The 27,939-nt window shown below is 46.8% G+C and overlaps 1 protein-coding gene across 1 annotated transcript; it reads left to right on the top strand.

Annotated features, from left to right (window-relative positions):
• Nucleotides 1-5,918: 5,918 nt before the first annotated feature.
• On the top strand, nucleotides 5,919-23,984 carry CDCA7 (cell division cycle associated 7). Its single transcript, XM_045297910.1, has 11 exons — nucleotides 5,919-5,932; nucleotides 7,977-8,559; nucleotides 12,303-12,425; nucleotides 12,852-13,094; nucleotides 16,126-16,362; nucleotides 16,700-16,777; nucleotides 17,579-17,779; nucleotides 18,251-18,388; nucleotides 19,131-19,280; nucleotides 22,125-22,261; nucleotides 22,625-23,984. The coding sequence occupies exons 1-11, from the start codon at nucleotides 5,919-5,921 to the stop codon at nucleotides 22,656-22,658; spliced, it is 1,938 nt and encodes a 645-aa protein (XP_045153845.1). The 3' UTR covers nucleotides 22,659-23,984.
• Nucleotides 23,985-27,939: the final 3,955 nt, after the last annotated feature.

Below are 27,939 nucleotides of genomic sequence, written 5' to 3'. Positions count from 1 at the left end.
CTTCCAGGCAAAGACCCACGAGGAAGGCAGGCCAAGATGAGCTACTTCTGAAAACTCCATGAAATATCTAGGGATCCAAATGGGCCAACTGATTACCGGACTGCTACACCTGGCATTGTGCATGGGGCACCCATGAGTCCAGTCCACAATGGTTAGCAGCAATAAAACATCCTCTCTTTCCAAAGACCTATGTGAAGGCAAGATGTCGGAAGACCAAACGAGCGGCTTGGAGAGCGCGGCACTCGAGCAATCTAGGATAAATTGCCTGTGCAGTTGGCACCGACTTTCACACCTTCTCTCATTTTTTGGTACATCCCTGTGGTTTCCCCGATGGGTCCAAAATCGAATAAAAACCAAACTACCAACAACAAATCTTTAAGCATAAGCAAACAAAAAGCTGGCCAAGCAAATAATAATAATAATGGTATAGGAGGGAAAATTAGAGCAGAGTCATGGATGGGAACAAGTGGGCAGAGCTCTCTCATAGTTAGAAGTCAGCTTTCCTAGTGCTGGAATTCAGTCCTGTAAGCTTGCCTTTATCTTACCCACAGGGGCTAATGGAGCTTTAACACCAGCAGTTCAATATTTCCCAACGAACGGTGCTCATTCATGAAAAACAAGTATGGGCCTCTTGCTCAAAGTAGCCCAATTTGCATTCTTGCTTATACTACCCATATTCCTTTCTCTAAAGAGGCATCAGACGTCAGGGAACTGATCTACTCCAAACAATGTTGACAATCATCAAAAGCAAACATGCCCATAGGGTTTGTATTGCTGAGCTGAGGAGGCAACGGAGCCCGGTGGTGAGGGGCTGGGCCCTCCTCCAGATGCTTTCTGACAGGGGCAGCTTACCTGTAGGCTCTTTAGGTTTCGTGCCTTTGGGAAGGCACCCGGGAGGTAAATCTATAATTAGGGGGTGATTTAAGCAACAGCTTTGTGACTCGACAGACTGCAACCTGTGCGTCCTCAGCCGCGGTGAAAACTCTTTCCAGCCCTTTGTTTCCTGGCACTTCAAGGTCTCTAGTTTGTGGAGCTGTGGAGGGTCCCGTTACAGTCTTCTGAGAGAAGGATGTGTGGGGCTGGGGCGGCTGAGCTGCTGGGATGTTCGCATTGTTTTGCAAACCTCATCTGAAAATGATACGTCTTATTAGCTGTTGCGTTCTTTGTCCTGAAACCAAGGGTCCCGGTTCAAGTTGACGTTCGCTCACCTCATTACCCAAGTGATGAGTGCGCAGGTCCTCAAGGTCATGTTTCAAGCCTAATCATAGGGAATGGGATGCTTTGTGCAGGGTGAAGAAAAGGCACGGGACACCACAGGGTGGTCCTTAGGGTTCATATTAGCTCCAGGAATTCAAAGCTCTTTAATAGGAAGCAGGTATTTTAGGTAGTTGTACAGGTTTGGAATTTCATGAACAATTATTTTAGTTGGCAGTACGTATCATATCATATCGTTGGTGGTGTAGCAGTTACCTGTTGAGCTGCTAGGAGTTTAGAACCACCAGCCTCTACAGGAGAGAGATGAGGCTTTCTACTCCTATAAAGGGTTGTTACAGTCTTGGAAACCCACAGGGCAGTTCTCTCTTGCCCTATAGGGTCACTATGAATCAGAATCGACTTGCTGGCAGTGAGTTGGTTTTTTGGGAAAGTATTTACTGCTATATGTATAACACTTGTACCAGATAGTGCCTGTATGTATCAGGGGCCGTGTGTATGCAATGGCACTCCTTCTTACCCCTCGAGCCCTGCGCTGAGTTTGAGAAAGATGTGGCAGGCTGCTGCTGTGGAGATCGATCCCTTCGGAAACTCTCTGGGGCAGTTCTGCGCTCCTGTGTGCTGAACTGGAGTCAGCTGCAGACCGTGCAGGCTTTCTGTTGTGTTTCTCTGTCACTTCTTGCTGTATTCTGGGCCCTCATCCTTCTCTGCAAAAGAATCGTTCCAACCTATTCCTGGGCACTCTGGGTTCTGTGTTAGGCCGCTAACTGCCAGGCCAGGGGTTCAAACGCACAGTCACTCTGAGGGGAAGATGAGGTGGTCTGCTGCCATAGAGATTTAGGAACCCTCTCTAGCCTTTTCCAGAATCCACTTGATGGCAGTGGGCTTGTTTTGTATTCATCTTGTGTCTTTCATTCAGAATGAATTATTTACCAATACACGAGTCATAGAGTGACCTAAGTAATTTTTGAGTTGACTGAAATGGCCAGGCAAATTTACAGGCCTATCGATAGGGATCTTTAAAGGAACTGCATATTTAACACCGCCAATATGTGCGTGGTGGTTTTCAGGACCATTTTTCCAAAGTTTACAAATGCTTCGTTGTAAAATGTTTCAGATACCAAAAAAAGCCCAGAAAGAAAATTGTCAAGGATGTGAAAGTCACCCAGGCATCCACTTGTATTTACCAAAGTGTCACATTTGCTTCACCGCGGTCTAAAGAAAAGCAGGAGGTTGAATTCCACTCCCCCCCACCCCCACGCCCTGCCCGCTCCCCCTCCCATCTTGCCCTCCTTAATCTCGATCCGTCTTTTCTATGGTGTGCTTTTGGTTTTGTTAATGTGGTTACATGTCCATACCACACAGATTATGCAGTTGCATGTCCCACATTGGGAGAAATGGCCAGGTGAATCCTGACGCACCTCACCGTGGCGGGGGAACCACCTTTGTGATTCCGGTGTAGTTCCTGCCGTAGACGCCTGTCCATGTCCTTACCCTCTCCCTACTTACACATTTGTCTTTGTAAAATTTCGACTCCACCAATATTTGTGCAGCTTGCCTTTTCACTAAGATTTACCGACCACGACACACGCAAGCCGTGCTGTCCATTTGAGCTCGTGCTGTCCATTGAGACTCCTTCCACTGAGTAGCCATCGTGGGTGTATCTGACTCAGGGCGTCCCCGGGTGGTAAGGCGTCAAAGGGCTCCGTGGGGGTTTCTGGACTTTAATCGTCACAAAGGCAGATCACCAGGTCTTTCCTCCTCTTACCCAACTGAGTGCGGTTGAGAAACTGAAAATCGTCTGATCACGTTCTTCTATTTCCTTTCTAAGGGTTATTCAAGGCTGTTTCCAAGTTCTTATTATGATGCCCAAACGGAGCCCACTGCTCTCGAGTTGGCTCTGGCTCTGACCCTGTGGGATGGAGCAGGACTGCTATTGCAGTTTCTGAGACGATCAATCTTTATGGGAGCAGACAACTTCTTCTTTCTCTTGAGGTGGGTTTGAGCCTCGGGAGAAATGCTATGTAAGGAACCTTTCACACCTCAGGTCTGACTTGCTCATCTTTCAGTCGTTGATAAATGCCATGGCTGCTGACTCACGGCCACCTGAGCGTGCAGAGCAGATCCGCCCCACAAGGTTTGCGAAGCGGTGATCTTTTGGAAACAGATAAATCGCCAGGCCTGCCTTCTAAGGCACAAATAGGTGGGCTCAAAGGGACGACCTTTTAGCGAGGAATCCAGTGCTTACCCATTTGCACCCCAGAATTCCTACCTTTGAAATAATATACCTTAAATCGGTCAATCATCCTCTCCGCCCAGAGGACCATAGGCGTCCAGTGTCTCCCTAGATGCACTTCCCTTCCATTTATGGTTCATGTAGCCCCACCCAGTCAGACTGTATCTTTCCTTTTCTCAAAACCCTCCAAGGGCTTCCCATCACACCTACAATGAAATCCAGCCTTTCCCATAGCCGGGAGGCCCAGGTGTCCTGGCCCTCTCTCTCTCTCACTGTCATTCAGTCACCCTAGGCTGGCTGCTGTTCATGGCTGCACCACCTGCACACAACCTGGACCCTGTCTGTACTTCCTTCGTTGTCCGGTGACTACTCCCTTCCTTTGTTCACAGGTCACCTCCACAGAGAAGACTTTCTGGTTTCTCTTATCTAAATTAGTATCTCCTTCATCTCCTATCCCTTTAGGAACTTGTTTATCTGGCTCCTTCACTGGAGTCAACATTCCGGGGACTTTGTGTCCTTAGTTGGCCTATAAGCAACCCAGCAGTCGTTGGTCCAATGAGCAAGAAAATGAGCGTGCATCAAGTCAGGATTCATTATGCATATTCTCCAGAATTCGTTTTTTAAAGGGAAAAAGTCTAATTTATTTGTATTTTAATGTATGTTTCCTTCCACCATGGTACAATTTTATTTTTTAAATATATAATTGCTTTTCAAATTTAGCTTTTTAATTTGTACATAATTCACATAACAGACAATCCAACAATTTAAACACATTATTGACACATAATTCACATATCACACAAACATATTAACAAGTGTTGTGTGATCATGACCACAATCCATTTTAGAACATTGTCTTCTTTCTTGTCCTCATTAGCTCCCCACTGGCCCCCAACCTCAACTGGCACAACTTCAAGAAGCGATTAAACCAGTTAGCTGTTTCTTTAGATTTCCTACCCTGAATTCCATACCATGAAAATGATACAAAAGCAACAACAAAAACAGCATCAGTAATAAAACATAGAAAAGCTCAGTTGAAAAAAACAACAGAAAATAATAAAAACTTGAACAAATTTAAAGTGAGCCAAAAGGGAGAACAGATGATAAAGTGTTGAATTTTAATCGAACTGCATCTGTATTAGTCCACTTTCTGATTCTCTGTCAGATAGCGAGGCTATGCACCCCCTGGCCAATGGTTAGAGAGATTTCACCCGAGGCTTAGTCCCAGAGGGGGCCCTGCAGATGGATTCTGGGTTTGTATTCTCATCCATAACTCTCAAATGCAAACTCACTCCCAGCGAGTCAATCTCAACTCACAGCAACCCTACAGGACAGGTAGAACTGCCCCTGTGGGCTTCCAAGAGAGCAACTCTTTACAGGAGTAGAAAGTCTCATTTTTCTTCTGTGGAACGTCTGGTGGTTACAAACTGCTGATCTTAACAGCCCAATGCATAACCACTACACCACCAGGGACCCCTAGCCTTCTGCAAACTAGGTGCTCAGAATTTCAGCCGTGGTACCATTCTCTCCTCTGGTCTTGGATCAGGACACTTTTTTGGTAGCTTTGTTGATCGTGAAACACACATACCCAGAAGTGAAACGAGAGTTTCAGAAAACAATCATCACACGCAAGTCCTCTGTCATGAAGTCCATTTCTACTCATCAGGATCTTATAGGAAAAAGTCGAACTGCTTCCTAGGGTTTCCAAGGCTCTCTACAGAAGCAGACTGCCACATCAGTCTACCCTGGAGCTGGCTGGTGGGTTTGAAGTGTTGATCTTTCAGGTGGCAGCGGAGCACTAAACCACGGTGCCAGCAGAGCTCCTTAACTCAACACCAAGCCCGAGCCCAGCAAGTCAGTTCCAATTCAGAGTGACCCTACGTGGGATTTCCCAGACTGTAAATCTTTATTGGAGCAGAAAACTTCATCTTTCTCTGGAGGAACAGCTGGTGGTTTTGAACTTCCAACCTTGCAGTTATGAGTTCAATAGGGCTCCTTCGTATTCTCCAATTATATATATATATATATATATATATTTCATTTAAACTAAAAGAAGAAACTATCTTAGTTTCAACCCACCAAATTTATGTTGCAGGTTGAAACTCACTGTAGGGCAGATAGGAGGAGGCTTCAAAAAGTTTTTGGACAAACGGCATGAAGAGATCATGGAATTGTCCCATAAACTCTTGGGCGCCCGCTTGTATAGGGTCACAATGAGTTGGAATCCACTCGATGGCTGTGAGTATGGTGTTGGTTTTATCTATCTCTCTTGAAATTGCTTTGTTGAGTTTTATGAAATAGTTCTATCGTTAAAAACACACTATGAACATCATTGCAAAAGGTGCCATGGTGGATTAATGGATTACTCCTTTGCCAGCTGCGCAGTTCAGAAACCCACTAGCAGTGCCCCAGGATAGAGACTTTCCGGTAGCGTCAAGATTTACGGCTGCAGAGAAAGTCCGAGGTGACGATGACTCTGTGGAAGTGAGTGAGTTTATTTAACCTCATTACAACCTACTCTTGTTGCCAGGCGCCCTTGAGGAGGCTCTGACTTAGCGACCTGTGTACGGGAGAATGAAACACGGTCAGGTCCGGCACCCTCCTCACCATTGCTCTTATTTTCAGCCCATTCTTGCAGCCACTGTGCCCATCCTTCCCCTCGAGGGTCTTCTAGTTCCCTGTCCCTCTGCTTTGTCACACGTGATGTCCTTCCCCAGGGACTGTTCTCTCCTGACAACATGTCCAGAGCACGCGAGAGGTTGTGCTGTTCCTCTTATTCGTATCAGCACAGGATCTTACCAGCATTAAACATTTATTTTTTTATCAGTGTGTAGGAAATGATAGCTTGTTTTCATTTGCAGGAGAAAACAAATTATTGCCCTCAAATTTACTTCTGTTATTGTGTCTTCCCCCCCTAGTTAAAAACAAACAAAAAGGTTTATTGTGAATTACATGGAGCGTTCATAACTCAGATTACTCATTTTACATTCGACAATTCATACCTGCTTTGTTCCACCTCATCCACTGCAGTCTGCTCAAGGCGCCAGTCACTCGCTGCTTGGCTCACTGCACAACTGAGCCGTGTGCATTTTTTTGATCGAAATAACGGATCAGACCACAGATCTTATTTTTCAAAAGCGTATAAACTAAATAGCAACCTGGGGAGCACGAAGACTCTCCCTATCAAAACCCTTGATGGGTGACATGACTGAAGCAGCCCAGAATTCCTACCCTGTGCAGCAGCATTTCCACCTTCTCCTATAGGTTAGTGACACCCAGGCAGAAAAAAATTTTTTTTCTTTTTCAATTCATTCAACAAATACTTATTGAGGCTTCACGTCCCCCATGAGCCAGGCATGGGCCCAGGTGCTGGGCCTGCCCAGCCCGACAGCTTCTCTTGGTACCTGCCTTCCTGTTCCGTGTCTGCTGTAAGGTGTAAGTGACCGCTGGGCTGTGTGTGTTCTAGACTCCTGAAGATTGCCAGGGCCCCTTGCCGTCCTTCAAATACATTCCTTTGGCACATTTCCTCGCGCAGAAGTTTTGCTTTTGTAGTCATTGCAACTAGAAAGGAAGCCGTGTCTTGACGCGCACTTTCTTACTGCAAAGAACTTAACGTATTCCCGACCGACCGAAAGTTTGTAAGAAATGGGGGGGGGGGAACGCGAACGTGGATTTCCATTTTATTTATTTTTTAGTTGTAAGATTATAATTAGGGTCTTTACAAGCAATCCAGCTTCTTCCGGGCAACTTTTTTCCCCCCTTAAATTAATAACAACACAGATTCACACTGTATTTTTTGTAATGCCACGGTCTGATGAAAGGAGAAGTTAACAAATATTCTTACTTTCACTCCGATTCAGTTCATCCTAAATTGTCACCGGAGAGGTCACCAAGGCACATGAACAGTTCTCAGTTTCCACCACACAGATCATATCCCTGAAAACTTTAGTTTGCCTAGTCCGCGTTGGCAGGTAAATCTTCACCAAACTGTCGCTTTTCCCCTCCCTAGTTTAAAAACCTCAAGTCCTAAGTGAAACAACTTAGCTTTTTTTGTTTTCTCAGGATTCAATTGATTTTATTGCTTTAGATAATTGTGCGGTTACTAGATAAGAGACGCTACACCCAGGGGCATTGAATCTGCTAATAAAGGGCGGAGTGCTGTGCGAGATTCTTTACGTTAGAAAAGAACGCCGCAGGCAGCAATGAAAGTGCTAAAGCCTGACCGTGCGAGCAGCGTCCCTCTCCACCGGTCTCCATTACCCGCTGGCCACCCTTGCCGCCTCCCGGCCCAGCGTGCTTGCCAATCAGCCAGCCCAGCCCGGGGCAATCAGGACCACTTTCGCGCCATTCGCTCAGGACCGCGCAGCCAAGTAGAGAGAGATGTCCTAACAGGCAAAAAAAAGCGCCTCACTTTTTCAAAGCGAATGTTAGGAATCTGTATAGATATTAAATAAAGTCGTGACATTTCGGGAGTGAAATTTTTCCCCTCGAAGTCCGTTGGGTGTAGACTCGCCAGCTCTCCCCACAGCTTGCAGGACCCGCGCGCTAGCGCGGGAAAATCAGGCTCGAGCCCCGCCCTTCCAGCCCGGGTCGGCGCGCCCCGCCCCTCACTGCGCGGCCCGCGCTCCTCCAGCTTCGTGGGACTGCACAGCGCGCGCCGTTTCTCGGGCCTCCGTGTTCTGGGCACTCCGGTGGCCGGCCGGGGCGTCCGCTGCCAGCATGGACACTCGCTGCGTGCCGGTGAGGGCTGGGCGAGCGAGCCGTGGGGTGCGCGTGGTGGGTGCTGGCAGCTAGCGGGCGGCCGGGCGCGGGCCGGCTTTGCTGGAGTGCTGCTGATCAACCGGTGGTCGCCCCGGCGGTCGCGCAGTCACGCCAACCCCAGGTTTTATGCACCTGGGACCGTTCAAGGCCAGGGGAGGTTCCCGACGGCCGTGCGCACCCGGCTGGAGAAGCATGGGGCGCTTTGGCAGTTCTTAGCAGCACCGGGGCGCCTGCGGCCACGTGCGCTCGTGGGACGCGTGCGCCGGCGGCGGGACGGGGTCATTGTGTCCGCAGGCCTGAGTCCGGCCGCCGGGGCGCGGGGACCAGGGCTTTGCTCCACCGGCTCGCCGGTAAATTGCCCGCAGCCTGCTGCCCATCCCTGCCCAGCGCACAGCCCGGGGTTCGAGCGCGGCGCCCGCGGTAACCCGGCGAGTAGGGACGGCCCCTGGGGGCGCTCCCCGCCGCCCGGCGTTGGGAATTTAAAGGTCTTGCAAAGCGGTTTCTTTAGAATTTGAGTTGTGCACGTGGGCGGTGGCGTTTCAAATTCCAGGCGTCGATGAGATGTCATTGAAAAGCCTCGTTTGCGGTGCATTTCTTCGCTCGTCTCCCATCATTTCCCGCTTCCCTGGCCGTCGCCAGTCTGGGCTCCGAGTGGACGTTTACGGGCGGCGCTAACGGGCCCGGCCCACGCGGAGAGGAGAAGCGCGCGCGTAAAATCTCAGTAAGCTCGCTTCAGTAAGTCTTCGGCAGAAAGACAGCTTTCTACTCTCGTCACAGTTACCGTCTCGGGAACTCCCGGGGAGGTTGTACCCTCTGCTGTTACAGAGTTGCTCTTAGTCGGCAGTAAGTTTAAGGTTGGGGTCAGGGACCTACGTGGAAATGACTCGGCCCCAGGGGAGGGGGCGTGGGACAGAGCCTTTCATCAGCGCAGTGAAAATGGGCACTGGCAATCAGGACCCTTTTTACCTCTGAGCCCGTTTCCACGTGTGTTAGGTGGGGACAATGATAGCGCCTTTGTTGCAAGGAATGAACACGTACCATCGACAAATCACCCCAAATCACAACCGAATGCCTGGAACAAGGAACATTTGTGGTTTTCGTTCTGCCTTCCCTCAGAGCTCACTTCCCCACCCTCCTTTCCATATCTTTGCTTCCACAGGTTTGCCTGAAACTCCTGTGCGGGCTTGTAAGATTAGAGGCCAACAAATATTTTCTTAACAGCTTCCGATAGAATTGCCTTCCCTTCAGTTGGAGAACGAAGGTTTCTGAGAACCCTTTTCAATTGTTAATATTCATTGTACAAGAGAAGTTTCCAAAAGCTGGTGGAAAATGGAATTAAAAGATCATGGGATTTCCCCATGAACTTTTCGAAGCCCCCATGTATTCCCATCCTGCCTTTATACTATTTACTTTCACATTGTCTGCCTTTCACAAAAGAAATGACTCAGAGGCAAAGGAAGTTTGGGATAACATCATGATGAAAATAATTTTATTTGCAGGTGACTGCAATGCAGAATGCTGGGTCCGTATTGACTCGTGGGGACCTGATGTAGGGTTTCCGGGCCTGTAAGTCATGACAAGAGCAGACCGCCTCATCTTTCTCGGGGGAGCTGTTGGTGGGGGTTTGAGAACCACTGCTGTTAGTAGTCCAGCACTTTCCATATATGGCCACCAGGGCTCCTTATGTGAATATAAAAACAGCTAAACCAAATACCGCCACTCAGGGACCTGTAAGACAGGGTCCCTGCCTCTGAGTTCCAGAGACTGTCACGCTTTATAGAAGGTTCATCTTGTCCTGTTCCATTGACCCCCAAGGTCTTCATCCTATTTGTGGGACCTGTAGGAGGACCGGGGAAGGAAGATGAGGCTTTCGACTCCATAAAGAGTTAGTCTCAGAAACCCACAGAGGCAGGTCCACCCTGCTGTGTATAGTGCCGCTGTGAGGTGGCATGGGCTCGTGGGCAGTGAGTTTCTGCTGTTGTTTTTACTGGAGGACTCTGGGTGTTGCAAATGGGTAAGTGCCCAATTGGTACTTCCAAAAAGTTGGCTGTTGGAACCCCCCAGAGAGAGGCACCTGGCAATTCACTTACAGAACAATGAGTTATTGTAAACCTAGCATCAAAACCAAATTCACCACCCTCAAGCAGGTTTGGACTCATAGCGCCCTGGCAGCACAGAGTAGAACTGCCCCTGGGGGTTTCCAAGATGAATTCTTTGGTTAAAAAAAACACCCCAAAATTACTGTCATGGAGTGGATTCCTACTCAAAGCGTCGCTATAGGACACAGTAGAACTTACCCTGTGTTTCCATCACTGAAAATCTTCATGGGAGTAAGAAAACTCCTCTCCCATGGAGCAGTTCTCTTTACAGGAGACGAAACCCTCATTTGAATCTTGAGAGCAGCTGATGGTTTTGAACTGCTGACCTTGGTGTTAGCAGCCCAATGTCTAACCACAGGGGTATTCATAAGTCGGAAGACACCTGCCTTTGCCATTCAAAAATCCCTTTAATTTATCATCACACCGGATGAGAGGAAGCAGTGAGGTGGTTTAGGTTATATGCCAACCTGGCAAGGCCATGATTCTCAGTGGCTCCTCAGTGACGTAAATGGTGTAATTTGACTGTAGCGGAGTGATAGAGTCACCCTCCATTTTGTGATCTGATGTGCTCATCTTCCATTATCACATAACTGACTTTGGACATGGAGAGAATGTCCGGGGTCAGGAGGCAGGGTGGAGCCAGCGGGGCGCAGAACTAGCTGTTTAGTGTAGGCGGTCTTGGCCAGATTAAAGACGGTTAAGAACACGGGGACGATGCACCACTGAAGGAATCGCAACCAAATGCCAGGAGCTGCTTTCCTTTGTCCATGAGCGAGACGAAGATTGCATTTCCTGGGGAGCTGTTTGGGTTGGGGTTGTTTGTGAATGGATGAGCCATTTTGTACCTACCAGCGATTTGCACTTAGGAACCGACTTCTGAAAGCCTACATCTTGTCGAGCAGGGGGACTGCAGAGAGCTGACTGTCGGCCAGACTAATAGAGCTCTGAAGTGGAATCAGGCATTCCACCTGGGTCTGGAGTGCTGGTTGACCTTTCCTTGGCTCCTTGCGCCATTTGTTCTGCTGGCTGATGTGTTTGATTTGCAAGGACTTGTGCCGAAATCACGGCCCCTCTCCTGACTGGAACTGAGCCTGTTGGGAAGCCTGCCATCCTGAAGCAGAGGTCTTGCCCATTCTTTGTGGTGTGGGGAATCAGCGTCGCAGTGCATAGCCCAGAGCCTATATAAAAAGACCTCATTAGCTTCATTTTAGCTGAAGGGGGAGGGGCGAGAACCCCAAAACTCTTTAGGACTTCAAATTTTTCCTTTTAGTACAGTTTGTTGATTTTTTTTTTTTAAAGAAGAGGGTGGGTTTTAGGCATTAGCATTAAACCTCCTGAGTTCAATATAATAATACTAAGCGTTCAAAGGCTTGTCTGATGTTTTTTAAATAAATAGATAAAATGTCATGGAGGTTTTCCTCCAACAGGGTAGGATTTAGCAAATGGTAGTCATTTTCCCCCCAAGTTTTTATTAAAATGAAAAAAAACCAACAAAAAACCGTTGATTTTTAACTTTTGCCTTCTCACCAATCTCTCATGGGTCGCTTTCCTTAAGGCATCATTTAGTTCCTAAGTCCGTTTGTTGTTTTTCCTTTGAGTGTCTTACTGTGCTTTGTACTGTGGTTTGTGGGAGAGAGATGAGGCGGGCTCTGCCCGTCAATATGTACAGCACAGCCTCCACCCTGTGGAGCAGTTCCCTTCTGTCCTGCAGTGTAGGTTGCTGGGATTGCTGGGAGTCGACTCCAAGGGATTGGAATTGGGTTTAGATTTCCTTGGTTGTGGGTGAAAGTTTACAAAGTAAATTCATTTCCCATTCTGCAATTTTTACACATTGCAAAAATGTTCTAAGCAGTTGCAAATCATTTTCCTGCAATAGGATGTGAAAAAATGGACATAGTGACTGCTGTTTGAACCTACTAAACTCCAAAGTGATGCCTGTTAGCCAGACACTTCAGTAAACGTGCACTTAACAGCATTGCCACTTCCATCTGCAGCCAAAGAAGCCCCGAGTACAGAACTTCAAGAAATTCAGTTATGTGAAGTTGATTTCCATGGAAACCTCGTCATCCTCTGATGACAGTTGTGACAGCTTTGCTTCTGATAATTTTGCAAACACGGTAAGTGCTGCCTGAGAATAAACAGAATTGAGTCTGCAGTGCTCAAAATGCCCCCAAATGCTTTGTGCATGATTAAAACTGCTTGCTTTTTGCCTACATTTCTATACAGCCGTTATGAAAATACAGTATGCACTGTAATTTCATTTCACTCTTTGCTGTGGTTCTAGGTAGTAATTGTTGGAGGTAGAATAGCTACTTATTCCATCCTTTTGAAATGTCGCCTAACCTAACATGCCTGATGATTTGCCATAACAACTCAGAAATCATTTGTAAACCCCTGAACCATTTTTCTTTGTAACAAAAGCTATTCTCTTGTAGTGCACTTGTAAATGTGATTTGCTCTCTGCACAGTTTATGGAAAATTGGTTCTTGAAAGAGAGAGAGAGAGAGAAAATGCCCAACCACATTTATTTATTTATTTTACAGAAACCTAAATTCAGGTCAGATATCAGTGAAGAACTGGCAAATGTGTTTTATGAGGAGTCTGATAGCGAATCTTTCTGCGGCTTTTCAGAAAGTGAGGTGCAAGATGTGTTAGACCACTGTGGATTTGTACAGCACCCCAAACCGAGGCCAGATGTCAGTAACGAACTGGCCAGTCTTTTTCGTGCCGACTCTGACGATGACTCATTTTGTGGTTTCTCAGACACTGAGATCCAAGATGAAATGGTGAGTTTGAGACTTTCACCAATATCCAGGCGCGGAGGTGTATTTAGAGGCATGGCATGTTACTACGGGATTTTTACTCTTTCTTGTCCTGCCTTGGCTGTTCATTTTTGTCATGCCAGAAGATTTTGCTGACTTAAAAAAAAAAATCCTATGAGTATTTTATCTCCTCAGCCATTGTTTTCATTAAGATAGCCCTGTTTGTAAATCACAAGCCTTTGTAGGCTTTGAAAATCTTGGAAGTTGGTAAGGTGGGATTGACCAACGTCCACATAACCATTACCACGGAAATCCAGTCTCACCAGAGGAAGTACACGTGTCCTAATGAACTTCAAGTGCCCAGCCAGGGCCTCTCACAGAGCAGACCCTTGGGTCAGTATTGGTTCCCTTCGTGGATCTGTCTCTGCATCTTGAAAACGTATGTTGACTCATGTGCAGGACTCAGAGTGTTGGACAGTGCCAATTAGGACCCTTTGAGAATCTGCTTGCTCCTTGCTTGGTGTTGCCTGAGCTGTTGCTGCATTTTCTTTAACCAACTCTGCTCCTCTGCTAAGGCCACTGCTGTTGTTGCTTCGAAGTACTGCCCGCTCTGAGCACACTGCTTAGTTGAGCTGTTAAGCAAGACTTTGTGGACAAAGCAGGGTGATGATTTACAATTGGGTGCATGCTTTTCAACCCAAACTGTCCTGAAACAGGTCCACAGCCCAGGGGCCACACTTGAGGAGCATTGATTTAAGTGACAGTGTCCGGCTGAGGCCTGTCTTTGAGGCAATGTAAAGCTTCCTCTAGTGAGTGAGATGGGTTAAAATCCATGCTGATTGGAGAGATACTGCAGGAGCCCATCTGCAAATCTGGATGTGACCCAAACATTGGATATAGCTTGAGTAATTTCTGGGCAATGTTTCAATTCTTGCTAGATGCTGTTGTGATTAATAAAATGCCAGTTGATTGAAAGTATTAACTCATAGTGATTTTTTTTTTTTGAGGGGGTGGTTCAATTTATAGTCTCAATGCATGAACACTGAAATGTATTAAAAACTGCTGTGGGGATTTAAGACAATTTTACATGTTGAAAATGGGTCTTTCATTGCTGGGGCTTCATAGGTGATTTTTTGTTTTGTTTTTCTCCCCTAACCAGTAGCACAGTCAACCTGAGCATATTTTCTATCACCCCAGAAAGACACCTTATGCTTATTAATAGTTACTCCTCTTGCCCAACCTAAACCAAACACACTGCCATCAAGTCAATGCCGGCTCAGTGTGACCCCATAGAACAGGCTAGACCTGCCCCTGTGGGTTTCTGAGCCTGTAACTCTTCATGGGAGTAAAAAGCCCCATCTTTCTCCTACAGAGCTGCTGGTAGTTTCGAACTGCTGATCTTCAGTTAGTATCCCAGCTCCTAACCACTATACCACCAGAGCTCCACATTCTTCCCTAGCATTACCAAAAAAGAGAAAAAAGAAACTTACCACCATCAAGTTAATTCTGACTCATAGCAGCCCTGTAGCACAGAGAGAACCCATCTACCCATCCCAGTGGGTCTTCATGACTGTACAGCTTTATGGCAGTTGCAAGCTTCATCTTTCTCTTGCAGAGCAGCTGGTAGTTTTGAACTGCAGGCCTTGGGATTAGTAACCTAATGCATAACCCGCCACCCCACCGGGGAGAGCTATCCGACCTCACCAACCCCTGGCAATGACTAGCTCACTTGGTCATATATTTGCCCATTCTGATTATTTCATCGAAAAGGAATCATGTAATATGTGGCTTTTTATGTCTGGGTTCTTTCCCTTAGTGTAATGTTTTCAAGATGCTGTAGCATGTACCAGTCCTTCATTCTTTTTTATTGTGGAGCAGTAGCCCCCTGTACGGCTCTACCACACTTTAAAAGTCCATTGCATGATGGACATGTGGGTGGCTTCTACTTTGAGGCTATTATTAATGCTGCTGTGGACATTCACACACAAGTTTCCCTGTGGACATAGGTTCTCTTTCTCTTGGATGAATATAAATATATATATACACACACTGGAGTGGCATCACTGGGCCACACAGTAACTATGCTTAAGGAGCTGCCAGGCTGTTTTCCAAAGTGCCTGTACTATTTTGCCGGCAGCATTCCAGCTAAGAGGACTTGGCATCCTCCCCAACATCTAGGGTTTTCCGTCTTTTGGACCCTGCTTGGGCTGTGGGCTAAGTGTTGGGATGCTAACCACAAGATTGAGGTTCAACCCCACGAGGAGCTCCATGGGAGAGAGACGAGGCTGTTCTCGCCGTAAAGATCTGCAGTGTCAGAAACCCTGTGTAGGGTTGCGGTGAGGTGGCGTGGACATGGTGTCGGGGGATTTGGGTTTTGGTTGTCCTAATAGGCATGAAAGGAACCGCTGGTGGCACACTGGCTAAAGCACGCTGCGCCGGGAGAAAGATTGACGGGGTAGGTGGTTTCCCGTAGATCACAGCCTGTGAAGCCCGAGTGGCAGTTCTCTGTCCTGTCGTGTCACTGTGCATCCGAATCAACTTAGTGGCAACAGGTTTGGGTTGAGTGGGTAAGAGAAAGTGGTATAGCATGTTCTTCATTTCCCTGGTGGCTAATTTTAATGAATGTTTAATGATGGGAAACCTGGGTTGCTTTTGCCATCGCATTATATTAAGCTTCCACCAAGCTGCATTCAGACATTGTAATATAGTTTAAAACCATGTTCACGGGGGAGCACTCTTTTTTATTTTTCCTGTAGAAAGTTCTTTTAAAATACATAAAGGCTTACTTTAAGCATCTTCAAGGGAAGCAGAGATTTTTCACATTTTATACAACTTGATTCCGAACCACAGACCCAGGAGGTACAAAGATGGCTGGCTAATCACCATACTCAGGTGCTTGGGTATTTTTCTATCGTTAACCTCTGCCTTCAGTGTGGGATTTCTTTGCTGTGAGGCCCTTTTGCTCAGAAGGGCTCTTTCATGGTAGCTGTAACTGGGAGCGTATCTTGGCTGCCAGTCTGCACGTCCCTAACTGGTGGTTGTTGTGATTGACCAGAGGCGGCAGGCCGACCATAGAGGCTGCAGGACCCGCAGTCAGGGCCAGCGCTCTGGACCCCTGCGTGTGGCCATGACGTTTCCAACTCGAAACACCAGGGCAGCGGCCAAGCGAAAAGTCCTTCCTCCGCCGTCCTTGGAGAACTCCCTGATGGAGGGCACTTCAGACTCCGAAGATGAAAAAGGCATGGATTTTCTGGAGAAACGGGCTTTAAACATAAAGCAAAACAAAGCCATGGTAGGTGTCTGACTTTGTATCAGAAGGAGCTCTTCCCTGGTGCTCTGTAAGGGACTCGTCCCTTCCATCTGTGTCCAAAGAATTAGTTCCAGGTACCTGCGAAGATACTGTGTGCTAGGAAATGCCTTTCTCTCCGTACGCACTCACGGTTGAGCTTTGTTTCCGTCTGACGGTCTTGGTTAAGTGGCTAGGTGAGGTCAGAAACGGTTCGACTGTATCAGCTTATTGAGAAATGTAAAGCCATGAAATGTGCTCCTGTGACTTCCGGAAGTTCGTTGCTCATTTTCAGCAGTTATTCGGAACCAGTCATCTCTGTCTTACTCCCACCCCTTCTTAGCTTGCAAAGCTCCTGTCAGAGTTGGAAAGCTTCCCTGGCTCCATCCCTGGAAGACGTTCCCTCCCGGTTCCCAGCTCAGTAAGTACAGCGCTGTGTCGGTCTCGCTGGAGTTGAGGAAAGCGAGGGTGGATGCTTTCAGAAACCCAGTCCTCCTCGTGGGGAGCCTTCTCCTCAGCATGAGAGGAGGAATGCGGGACTCGTGCCCCCCGTTTCCTGGCCTTCTTAGGCCTCTTCCTGCTGCGTTTGCACTTAAGCCCCTTTTGGATTTATGTTCTAGACTAAGCCCTTTAAACACAGGGAATGAGGACTAGGAATTGTGTTTTTCCTCTTATTTTCATGGGCTTTCCTCTGAGCACTAGGTATATTTTGCTGCTGTGATTTTTTTTTTTAATCTGTGAATGAGACAATAAACTTAACTACCTCATTGCCTTATGCCATGCTGGGTTGTGTCCTGAGGAGCCACGGTGGCGTACCTGCTGCAGTTCACAAGGAAAGACTGTGTTTCTGGACTGCTGCCCGGGGGAGGAAGGGAATCCATCGCACAGCTCCCTCCGCTCTGCACCAGAGAGACACGGGGTGTGTTTCAGGGCTCAGGAGATACCGTGGAAGTTGTGTTTGTGTTTTTGTTTTTTTTCAAGAGATCAGCTTTTCTACCTTGACTAAGTAGAAGAATGAACAATGTCCTCTCAGTCAGTGGACAACTAGTGCCCCAATCAAGGTTACCGTGCCTGCAGATGGGCTCGATTCATGGTCCATGCGTTACGGAAAGGGCAAAGGAAATTTGGAAATGGAATTTCCTTTTACTTAAAAAATGACATCTATTCAAAAGTGCCACTTTACTCTGGAACAAATGGGTCCCGTGACATGTCCTTTGTTCAGCAATCGAAGACACCCCGGAGACGCACCTTCCCAGGTAGTGCTTCCAGAAGGAACCCCGAGCGGAGGGCGCGTCCTCTGACCAGGTCAAGGTCCCGGATTCTGGGGTTCCCTGATGGCCTGCCCACAGAAGAGGAGGAGGAAGAGGAAGATGACAAATACTTGCTGGTGAGGAAGAGGAAGGTCATGGACGACTACCTGAACGTGAGTGCTCCCCATTTGTACTTAACCCTCCTTTCCACCTCCCGAAGGTCAGTGTCAGGCGCACAACACGTGCACACAGGACCGCCACACAAGCACTCTGATGTTCCTGCGGCTTTTGAACCAGTGCTTTGTTGTGAGCTGTGCCTGGGCCCACATGAGCTCATCTGAGGGCTCTGTCAGCAGGTCACTGCGTTCTTCAGCTCTTCTTAAGTGTGAGACCGGTTTCCATGGCGTTGTCCAAGGATCCTAATAAACTTAAGGTTCACGCACCCCACCCACCCCCCGCCACAGACAGGCACACACACACACACACACACACACACACACACACACACACACCACCCCCTCTGGAACACACACACATCCCCCCGGAAGATGTCTAGATTGAATGCTCTGTGAAGAAAGGACCAGGTAGAAGTACAAGGATTAAAGGTCGGGAGAGCCGCTGTGGACATGCTTCTTGTTGTATAGGAAGATGACATGCCCAGAAATCGCCGCCCAGGGCCCATGACCCTCCCGCATGTCATCCGCCCCGTGGAAGACATTACAACCGAAGAGTTAGAGAACATCTGTGGAAACTCCCGTGAGAAGATCTATAACCGCTCTTTGGTAAGGCCCTCTACATTCCATCTGAGGGGGCGCGGGCACCTTTCGTGTTCTCTGGAGTGTGCTGATGTTCTGCCACTCTTACCATTGAGCTGTGTGCCTACACGTCGTTGGATTTTTCATGCCAGGAAAGAGTGGCGAAGCTGCTTGCTTGTTGGGCTGCTAATCACAAAGTCGGCAGTTCGAGCCCCCCAGTTGCTCTGCAGGTGAAAGATGAGTCTCTGCTTCGTGGAAGCCCTGGGGAGCAGTTCTGTTGCTCCCTGTAGGATGACTCGGTGCTAGTGGGCTCTAGGGTTAGTGCTCTTTTCCCTTGAGTCTCATTGGCTTAGTGAGTTTGCAGTGATGTTCATCTTCTTATCTTCGTTTGGAAAGAGGTTCGTTCAACCAGTACTCGGTACTTACTGCATGGGTCTATGTAGCTAAATGCTGGTATGCTAGAGGCATTGGGTGCATTTGAGCAGGTTACAGTTTGCATTGAGAGAATCTTATGTTTATTATACTGGTTTGAAATCTATAAATAGAACCATGCCACCATGCTTGAGATAACTTTTTATGCCTACTCACAGGGTTTGGGGGGGGGAAAGTGGAATTAAGAGCTAATGGAATTTTCCCATGAACTTGTTGAACCCCGCCTCCATACCTGCGCTGTAGATGTGAAATGAGGCGAAGCTATAATCTCAGGCTGTTACAGAGTGTTGTTTACATGTGGCCTGTTTTGTTTTCTTTCTTCTCACTTGCTTTCTAGGGATCCACCTGTCACCAGTGTCGACAGAAAACGATTGATACCAAAACCAACTGCAGAAACCCAGAGTGCTGGGGTGTTCGAGGCCAGTTCTGTGGGCCCTGCCTTCGAAACCGTTACGGGGAGGAAGTCAAGGACGCCCTGTTGGATCCCGTAGGTGTCTTGGTGTGGGGATGTCTCTAGGGACTGGTCAGCCATGAGCTGGCTGGTGAAGGCACCGCACACACCAGAGGTCCCCTCCCGTGCAGTTGGCCCCCTGGCACTGTTCTGATGGCGGTCGTACCACAGTTCGCTTCGCTGCTTTCTGCTTCCTCACCGGCTCCGGACATATGTCGTGAATGTCTCTAGTCTGGAGCACTCGGATTTGTGGCGTACGCGGTTCCTCTAGATGTCCCCGTGATCTCAGTCCAGAGACGTCGTGGACTTACGAGGGTTCACTTCCCGTAAGATAGTATTTATGTGCCCACCTGGAGGGAGGCTGGCTGATGGCCACCTGTGATGAAGTCCCTAGTGGCCACTTTCTCTGATGTTTAATGTTATGCAATGTTTGCCGTAGGTCGAAGGCTTGTGGTGGGCAAGGTACTGTTTTCGCAGATTCAAAGGTGGTTCCTGTTTCCAGTTTCCTAATTGGTGTGTTCATGTCTTTGGGTGTAGACTCTAAGAGAACTTCTAGAATGGCTCCCCCAGGCCCCCAAGAATTTAGGGGAGGATAGTCCTGTTGTGCTTCTTAGTCCCCCCTCCCTCGGCGATCCTGAGAATGCCAAGCTGGGCTGAACCGTCTACACTCGATGAAGTAGGGTCAGAATGAGTCACTGCATTCCTACTTCAGTGTGTGGTGACTCGTCTGCTGTGTTTGACTCTCGGGAAGACTGATGTGTCTATGCAGGCTAGAAGGATCCCTGGTGGCGTTGTGGCGATGTATTGGGTTGGGGCTACTAACCTTAATGTACGCAGTTTGAAACCACCAGCCACTCTGGGAGAAAGACAAGGCTTTCTACTCCCATAAAGAGTTGGAGTCTCGGGAACTCACAGAGGTAGTTCTACCCTCCCCTATAGGGTTGCTATCAATTGACAACTCGATGGCAGTGAATTGTTTGTGGTTTTTTGTTTTTTGGTTTAGGGTGACTAGAAGTCAGAAGTCTTTGCCTTGTGCTTCATAATATTCTCGTGTTTGTCCAGGTGAATCATCTCTAAAGGGAGATGTGGGGAGTGTTGGCAGGAGGACTCTCCGTGGAGAAATTGTTAAGCCTCCGTAGAAAAGAATTAATAATGACGGGTATTCCATTGAGGAGTTGTGGTAACTTAGTGGTTATGAGTTGGGCTGCGATCTGCAAGGTCAGCAGTTTGAAACCACCAGCAGCTCCTGGGGAGAAAAATGGGACTTTCTACTCCCATAAAGAGTTACTGCCTCAGAAACTCACAGGGGCACTTCTGCCATGGCCTGTGGGGTCTTTATGGGTCAGTATTAATGAGAGTGAGGATTTTTTTTGCTGTTTTGTTCCCAGTTTTATGTGAATTACATTTGACATTTTTCAAATATACTTATAAGTATGGACAGTAATAGCTGTAAGTGTCCATAGAGAGGGTTAGCATTACATTTGGCCATATTTGACTTTTCATCATTTTATTTTCTTGTGCTCTGTTTTAAGTAATATATTCAACCTTAAATGTCACCATTCTTAAATAGTAACAAAACCATTCTCACAATAATTGAAACTGTATAGTAACCCATCTCTGTCCAGATCCACGCCCCATCTCCCCCAAATTCACTGCCATTGAGTCAGTTTGGGCTCATCATGAGACCTTATTATAGTTTTCTAGATTGTAAATCCCTCCCTTTCTGCCTTCATGCTTTGGGCTTGCTGAGGAGATTCGGGTCTGCTGCTTTGTCTGTCTGTTCCTCTCAGCGTTGTTTCCTTGTGCTTCTTGTCGCCGTCTCTTCTGTGGGAAGGTCGTCTCCCGGCTGGAGTAGGCCTCCGTTCAACACTGTTGGTCCCGAGAACTTGGTGTTTGCACCACCCCTGGATGCATCTCGTCCCGTTGTGTTTCCGCTTAGGACTCAGATGCAGGAACAGGCTGGGATAGCAGGAGAGAACATGTCATGGGCTGGGACCATCGGTCCTGTTCCTGTCAGTCAGTGTGTATCGTTGGCGGGTATTCTGGAGAGAGATGAAGCATTAGGGGTGGGCAGTGGGTTGATTCATAATGTTGGTGCTGGGCAGGCTGAGTGCCCTGTAGGGCTCTGCCCATCCGGGTGGGAGAGCATCTGTTTCATAGTAGTTGCTGTGTAACTTTTGGATTTCCTAAACTTTTGGTTTCCTAACGTGAGGAAATGTTAAGATTTTCTGCCCCCTAAAGGCTTAAATGCAACCAGTGATACTCATCTTAGAGTAGATGCTAAATAAGTGGGGGTCAGGAAAAAATGTTTTAAACGACTTGCTTTCCCGCCCCCCCCCCCTTAAAACACGCAGCCAACACACATCCACGCAACGATTGCTGCACGCAGAATTCAGTGGCATTGGGTGCCTCCTTCACATCGCATCGTGATTCTCGCTTATCAGGCACCACTGTCCCCCTAGAGTGGCTACCCCCAACGTCTCGTCTATAATTTAGGGGTTCCTATTGTCAGTTGACCTCAGATATATAATGCTTTAAAGTAGTGCAGTGCTCAAGGCAAATGACCTTTGTAAACCGAGCTGCGCTATGTTTGACTTAAGGATGACCGAGGGGATGTTTCACTTCAAGATTGAAAGATTATCTCAGGGGAGTAGATTTGGGGTCACCTCCATTCTCAGAGGGGCTAGGAAGTTTGGATTCCGTAAGAAATCCGAATTCTATTTCACATATTCCTTCTTTCGATCAGGATCCATGTATTGACTCCTTGATCGAAACATTTCGTAAGGCCAGGACAACAGATCTCAAGAGGTGTTTGGTTAGGCCGACGTAGTCCCAGCAGCACCTGAGCCCTGTTAATGATGCCTTTCTACGATTCTCTAGAACTGGCACTGTCCGCCTTGCCGTGGGATCTGTAACTGCAGCTTCTGTCGGCAGCGCGATGGACGGTGTGCGACTGGGGTCCTGGTGTATTTGGCCAAGTACCACGGCTTTGGGAATGTGCACGATTACTTGAAAAGGTAATGGTGGCTGCCTTTCCCCTCTCTCCGGCGTCTGAATCTTCACAGCCATTTATGTGTCTTGATAGCAAGGGGGTCGAAGGCAGAATCGTGGTTATCTCTGGGTCAGGGGAAGGGGAGGGGATTGTCTGGGAGAGAGAATGGCTGGAACGTTTCGGAGTGTTGGGAACATGTTATAGCCATCTGGGTGTGGTTACCAAGATGCAGACGAGAGATTTGTGTGCATTCGTGTGGGTAGCCCTAGGACTGTAAGAACGCCGTAAGACGGACTTTTGTTTGTTTTAAGTGAATTGGGCTTTCAAAAGAGAAATTCTTAGCTTGGAAACCAGATGCTAACGTATATTCCCGTTCCTCTTTTGACAGTCTGAAACGGGAGTTTGAAATGCAAGCGGAATAGCCCGACGAAGACGTCACTGCTCGCAGGCCTTGTACTTCCCAAGTGACCTTGTTAAACGGTCCGGTTTTGTCAGTGGTTGCAACCCCAGTCAAGAATGCTCATTCTGTTTCACCGGAAACCCAAATCCAGCCCAGCTCGCGGGCCATAGGCGTGTGTACATAGATTGCTAGGTTGGCATTTGCCGTTCTGCACTGTCTCTTCCGGCCCCCAGCCCTGCAAAGTTGTCCCTTTCTTTTTCATTGGGCCTCTCCCACCACTTACTTTCCGCACTCTTCGAAGCGCCCATTCTATGAAAGCCTAATTGATTTGGGAGCTGTGGTGCAGCAGTGGTTAAGTACTTGGCTGCGAGCCGAACGGCCCACTGTCCAGTACCACCTGCTGCGCCGTAGGGGGAAGACCGTCTTTGTGTCAAGGGTTGATTGGTGTTGAAATAACCTTGCAATCCACCCAAAAAACCAAGCACTTAGAACAAAGTAGTGTTAACTAAACTAAATCTGTTCGGTTCCATAGAACAGCCCTCTCGCTGTTTACATTGGGAACAACCGTGTGATTTTTGTGTTCCTACTTGCTGGTATTTTTAGCAGAATGGAGTCACAAGGGCCTTAGCGCATGTGGAAAAATTAGGTAATTGTTGCAAAGTGGAGTGCATTGCTTTAGCTGCCTCTGGATCTGGGCGCTCATTATACAAGTTGCCACGGTAGAGACTTCGTTGTTGCTGATTTATTCCATCACAAGGTTAAGTGGCGAATCCTGCTTACACTGTCATTATGATCCAAAGGTTTGTGAGCAATGATATACTTAAAATCATCGGAAATTAGTGGTGAAACTTCAGGAGGCTCATTTGAAATTCTTGGTATAAAACTTTAGTATAATTTTAGTGTGCCAAGGCTTTTGCCGTTCCTCGGGAAAGTATCTCGATTTAGGTCTTGAGTCGTTTTGCATGGGAATTGCAGCTTAGTAAATAAATCCTAGTCCACGGAGCTTTGCCAGTTTTTACTTCCTTGAAGAAATTACCAGCTGGCCATGGGGTCCGGGTGCAGATTTTAAGCGCTTTTATTGCAATGAGAAGTGCCTTTTTTGGAGATTGTTGATTCTCAACCGTTTGCTATGTGACAGTTCTGCCAGCCTAGTCTTTAGGCAGCTTTCTGAAAATGTTTCCTTTTTTTTATTAATCTGCTCTGGTCGAGGTAGGTCTACTCTGTTGGTGCACCCTGGTCAGTGTTGGGTGAATCATCAGCCCTTGAATCAGTACATGTAAATAGAGCTTTTGACCTGTAATGCTTTTATACAAAGGTGTTTATTTTAATAATAAAATGTTTTGTTCTAGCTTGTCTCCTTTTTTTTTTAATCTCAGGGGCTATGCTTATTGTAATTATTCTCTCATTTAAATACAATGCCATTTCCGTCTCTATTGTTGGCTGCCATCTCCCAGCTCCTGGGCATCTCATGTACAAAACTGGGTCAGACCATCGTGTGATCCATTGGGGTTTTGTTGGCTGATTTTCAGAAGTGGATCCCTCGGCCTTTCTGCCTAGTCTCTGTCAGTCTGGAAGCTCTGCTGAAACCTGTTCGGTATCAGCGACAAGTAGGGCTCTGCTGATAAACTAGTGGCACCTGTGCTTAGAGACAGAGTGTACTGCCCAGGAAAGGACCCTGGGCCTTCTGTGTGGAAGGCTAGCATTCCATCACCGCTCTGCCTTTCTGGTTTCCAGTTCCTGATCCGATCCGAAAATCAACAGACAGCAACCGTGCCTGAGAGAAAACAACATATCCCATGAGGTTTTATAGTATTTTCCTTTACCAGTAGCCAACCCAGGAACTAACATTGATTTTGTAATAACTAGTTTGGTTTTGTTACGCAATCCATTAAGTACATACTGTTCCTTGAGGCCTGTTTTAGGATTGAGAATCTTAACACTAGGTTTACGGGTAGTGTCATTTTGAAGCACTTTTGATTTCCTCAATGAAAATTACAGAAATGATTTACATTTATCATTTATGTTGATGTATCCATTTAATGAGACATATATACATATCCAAATTCATTTCCTTCTAAGCCTTCTAGTCTCTCTGTGTGGTATGCCCATCTCTACAGATAGGCATCAATTTGACGCAAATGTAAATCAAGTATTAATCCCAGGAAACCAACTTCATCCATGAAAGCAACTGTTACAATTAACAGTGCAGTTGACATTGCCATACTGACTTGCCCAAGCACCCCTGTGCTATGTAGCCCCAGCGTCTCAAATGTTGTAAGATGTTCACTGCTCTAAATTTTATATATGTAGTATCGCATGGTTGCATTTATAAGTTAATAGTATATCATTGTGTCTTTAAAGAAAATGCGCGGTATCGTTCACGTGTTGGTTTGATGCATGTCCATAGCGATGGGTGTATAAGAAATGTCTGTAGGCCTAGTGTTAAGCCAGTTAGGGTCTTAGGAGCGCTCTCACCCAGTGTTTTGTGCCGTCCAGAAGCTGCCACCGCTTAGGTTCACACGACCAACTGGTTTTCACAGAGTCGTTTTTGTGACAAACCCAATGGCCCACAGTCTTACATATTTGTGATCTGGTTCTTCATGGAAGCGTGCTGACTTTTGCTCCAGGCTTAGCTGAGAATCCTTTTCTAGCAAACAGCTATGGGGGCGGGGGCAACCAAACTTGCCACTTAGTTGATTCCGACCACTGGCAACCCTATGGGACAGAGAGAGCTGCCCCCAGAGGTTTCTGTGACGAAATCCTCCCTGGAGCACAGCGCCCCATCTTCCTTCTAGTTTCAGGGTGGTCAGCTAGATTTGGACAACGGGTGTTCTGTGTAGATCCAACAGAAAAAGAAAGGTCATCTAAATTGAGGCTTGTTTGGGAATTGTCTGGTGTTGGCCATGTTTTAATCATTTCTAAATCCAAAACTCCCTGTCAGCAAGACAGGGTAGAACTGCCCCTGTAGGTTTCTGAGATGAACGCTATTGGAGTAGAAAGCCTCTTCTTCTCTGGAGCTACTGGTGATTTCGAACTGTTGACCTTAGGTTAGCAGCCCAATATGTAACTAAAGGAGCTATGGCGGCACATAGCTAAGGAGCTGCTCTTGGGGGGAAGATGAGGCTTTCTACGATAAAGATTCATGGTCGTGGAAACCCACAGGGCAGGTCCACCTGAGCCTTGGTGTTTTTAATTGCCTCATATGCATGTGAAAGTTGGCTAATGAATAAAGAAGATGACAGAAGAATTGGAGCATTTGAATTAGGATGTTGCCCCCCAAAGTAGAATGAACTGTCAGAAGAACAAAGAAATCTGTCTTGGAGGAAGTACCACCAGGAAGCTCCTTACAAGCAAGGATGGTGAGACTTTGTCTTAAGTACGCATGCTTGGTAAGGTAGACAGGCTGTGGAAAAGAAGGCCTTCTATAAGCCAGATTGACACTGTGACAACAGTGTACTGAAACATAATTTTGAAGTTGTGTCAGGAGTTGGCAGTGTTTTGTTCAGTCGAACAGAGGATACTATGAGTTGGAACCAACTTGAGGGCACCTAATAACATCAGGGAAATTAACAGGTTACAGTACAAGATAAAAAAAAATACTCAGAATATAATTCTTTCAGTCAGAAGTCTCTTCTCAGTCTTGCCTGTGGGTGTACCTCTCTCTGATCCTTGACCTCTCAACCATGAGGTCCCTTGATCTCCGCTCTGCACAGACAGTGTTACAAAACTCCGTTAGTACTGTTGATAAATCTAAGCTTCCGACCAACGACACTCAGCCCTAGCTCCATGAGTCAGCAAACCTAGCACCCCCAAAAAGTGCCTGGAGGCACCCATTCTGCAAGCCATGCGCCTTTTGGAAGGCACTCAACTTGACACATTCCATACTGCTGTCTGCTGCTGCTCCTCGGCCACTGCTCTGGTGTCCCTCTGGTGTCTTCTGAATCGAGGAGGTTCAGCATGCATGAATTTCAAGGTCCAAAGGATATACTCTGCTCTGGGCTCTCCTTTCATGATGGTAGTGAGAGTCCCCTTTCCTGTTTTCGAGATGGCTCGTTTTATACCCAGCAGGATGTCAAGTGATCAGTCCCCCATATTAAGAGTTCTGGGGTTTTACCGTCACAATTAACCTTGTTAACAATCCCTCATTTCTATATGACTAGGGTAAACCTATCGGCACTTCCCTCCACCTTCTCCTTCCCAGTCCCATTAGGAAAAGAGTGCATACATTCAATCTGGATGGTCCGGCCCAGTCATTTGGTAGGAGTTACAAAGACTGGCTAGAACACCCGTGCCAAGTAAGTCACTGCACCTCACTTTAAGACACCCACCTTCACCCTGTCCTCTCAGTTGGATAACTAAATGTTCATTTCTTGTGGATCATACAGTATGGCTCTTAGAAAAGTATTAATCACCAGTGCTGATACTGAACTTGCCCGAGTTTTCATGACCATTTTGAGTATCTACTGCTTAAGAAGGGAAAATATGTAAATAAAATTCCTTTATGCAAATGTTTTCTGCAACTCTCATTGCTAGCCAAATTCTTGTAAATCATGATAAGCAGATGCTACTGCACTAAATGACTAAGTACAATTATGGAGATAGAGTCTATTTATCTTATTTTTTACTGTTGGGGAGGGAGGGAAGGATATTAACTAAAGTTTACCTGCCTGCGTGATGATCAGGGCAAACACCAAGAACTCTATTAATTGATTTCAGCAAGTGGAGTTGTGGGACGCTGAAGAATTGGGACAAATTCTTAGGCAACTTAGGTTGTTTTACCAGACAACTGTGTTTTGGAAACAGTCCAATGTCAAGATTTCTGAGTCTCTGCCCAATGTTTAGCTTTTGATACTATTTTGTCCCCTTAGCTTTATTATTATTTTAATTGAAATAATAGTTATTTTTTGAATATTTTTATTGTAATTGAAATAAAATTCACATAATAGAAGTTTATCATTTTAACCATTTACAAATGTACAATTCAGTGGCATTCACGGCAAAACTGTTACCACATCTTATTGCAGTCTTTCATATAACTCCAAAAGAAGCCCATCTGTGAATGACTGTGAAGACCCCAAGTCCATTCACAGAGCCTCCAATGCACTCAGCCACCATTGAAGGCTATTGGTCCATTGACCTACTGTGTGTCTGGCCTTGCTCGCAGACAGTGCTTTAGGAAGTGGAGGACTGTAGTTGTAGGGGGATAAAATGGAGCATACTGTCATTTGTTTTCCCTTTGGGTCCATTTTTAACTACTTTCTGTTATCCTTAGGATTCAGAATTTTTTGGTGTTTTATTCTGTT

Source organism: Echinops telfairi, unplaced genomic scaffold, assembly GCF_000313985.2.
Source record: "Echinops telfairi isolate 266 unplaced genomic scaffold, ASM31398v2 ScPeMD7_4;HRSCAF=17, whole genome shotgun sequence".
Taxonomy (NCBI): Eukaryota; Metazoa; Chordata; class Mammalia; order Afrosoricida; family Tenrecidae; genus Echinops; species Echinops telfairi.
Note: the sequence above shows the minus strand (reverse complement) of the source record. Positions and strands in the feature narration are given on the sequence as shown.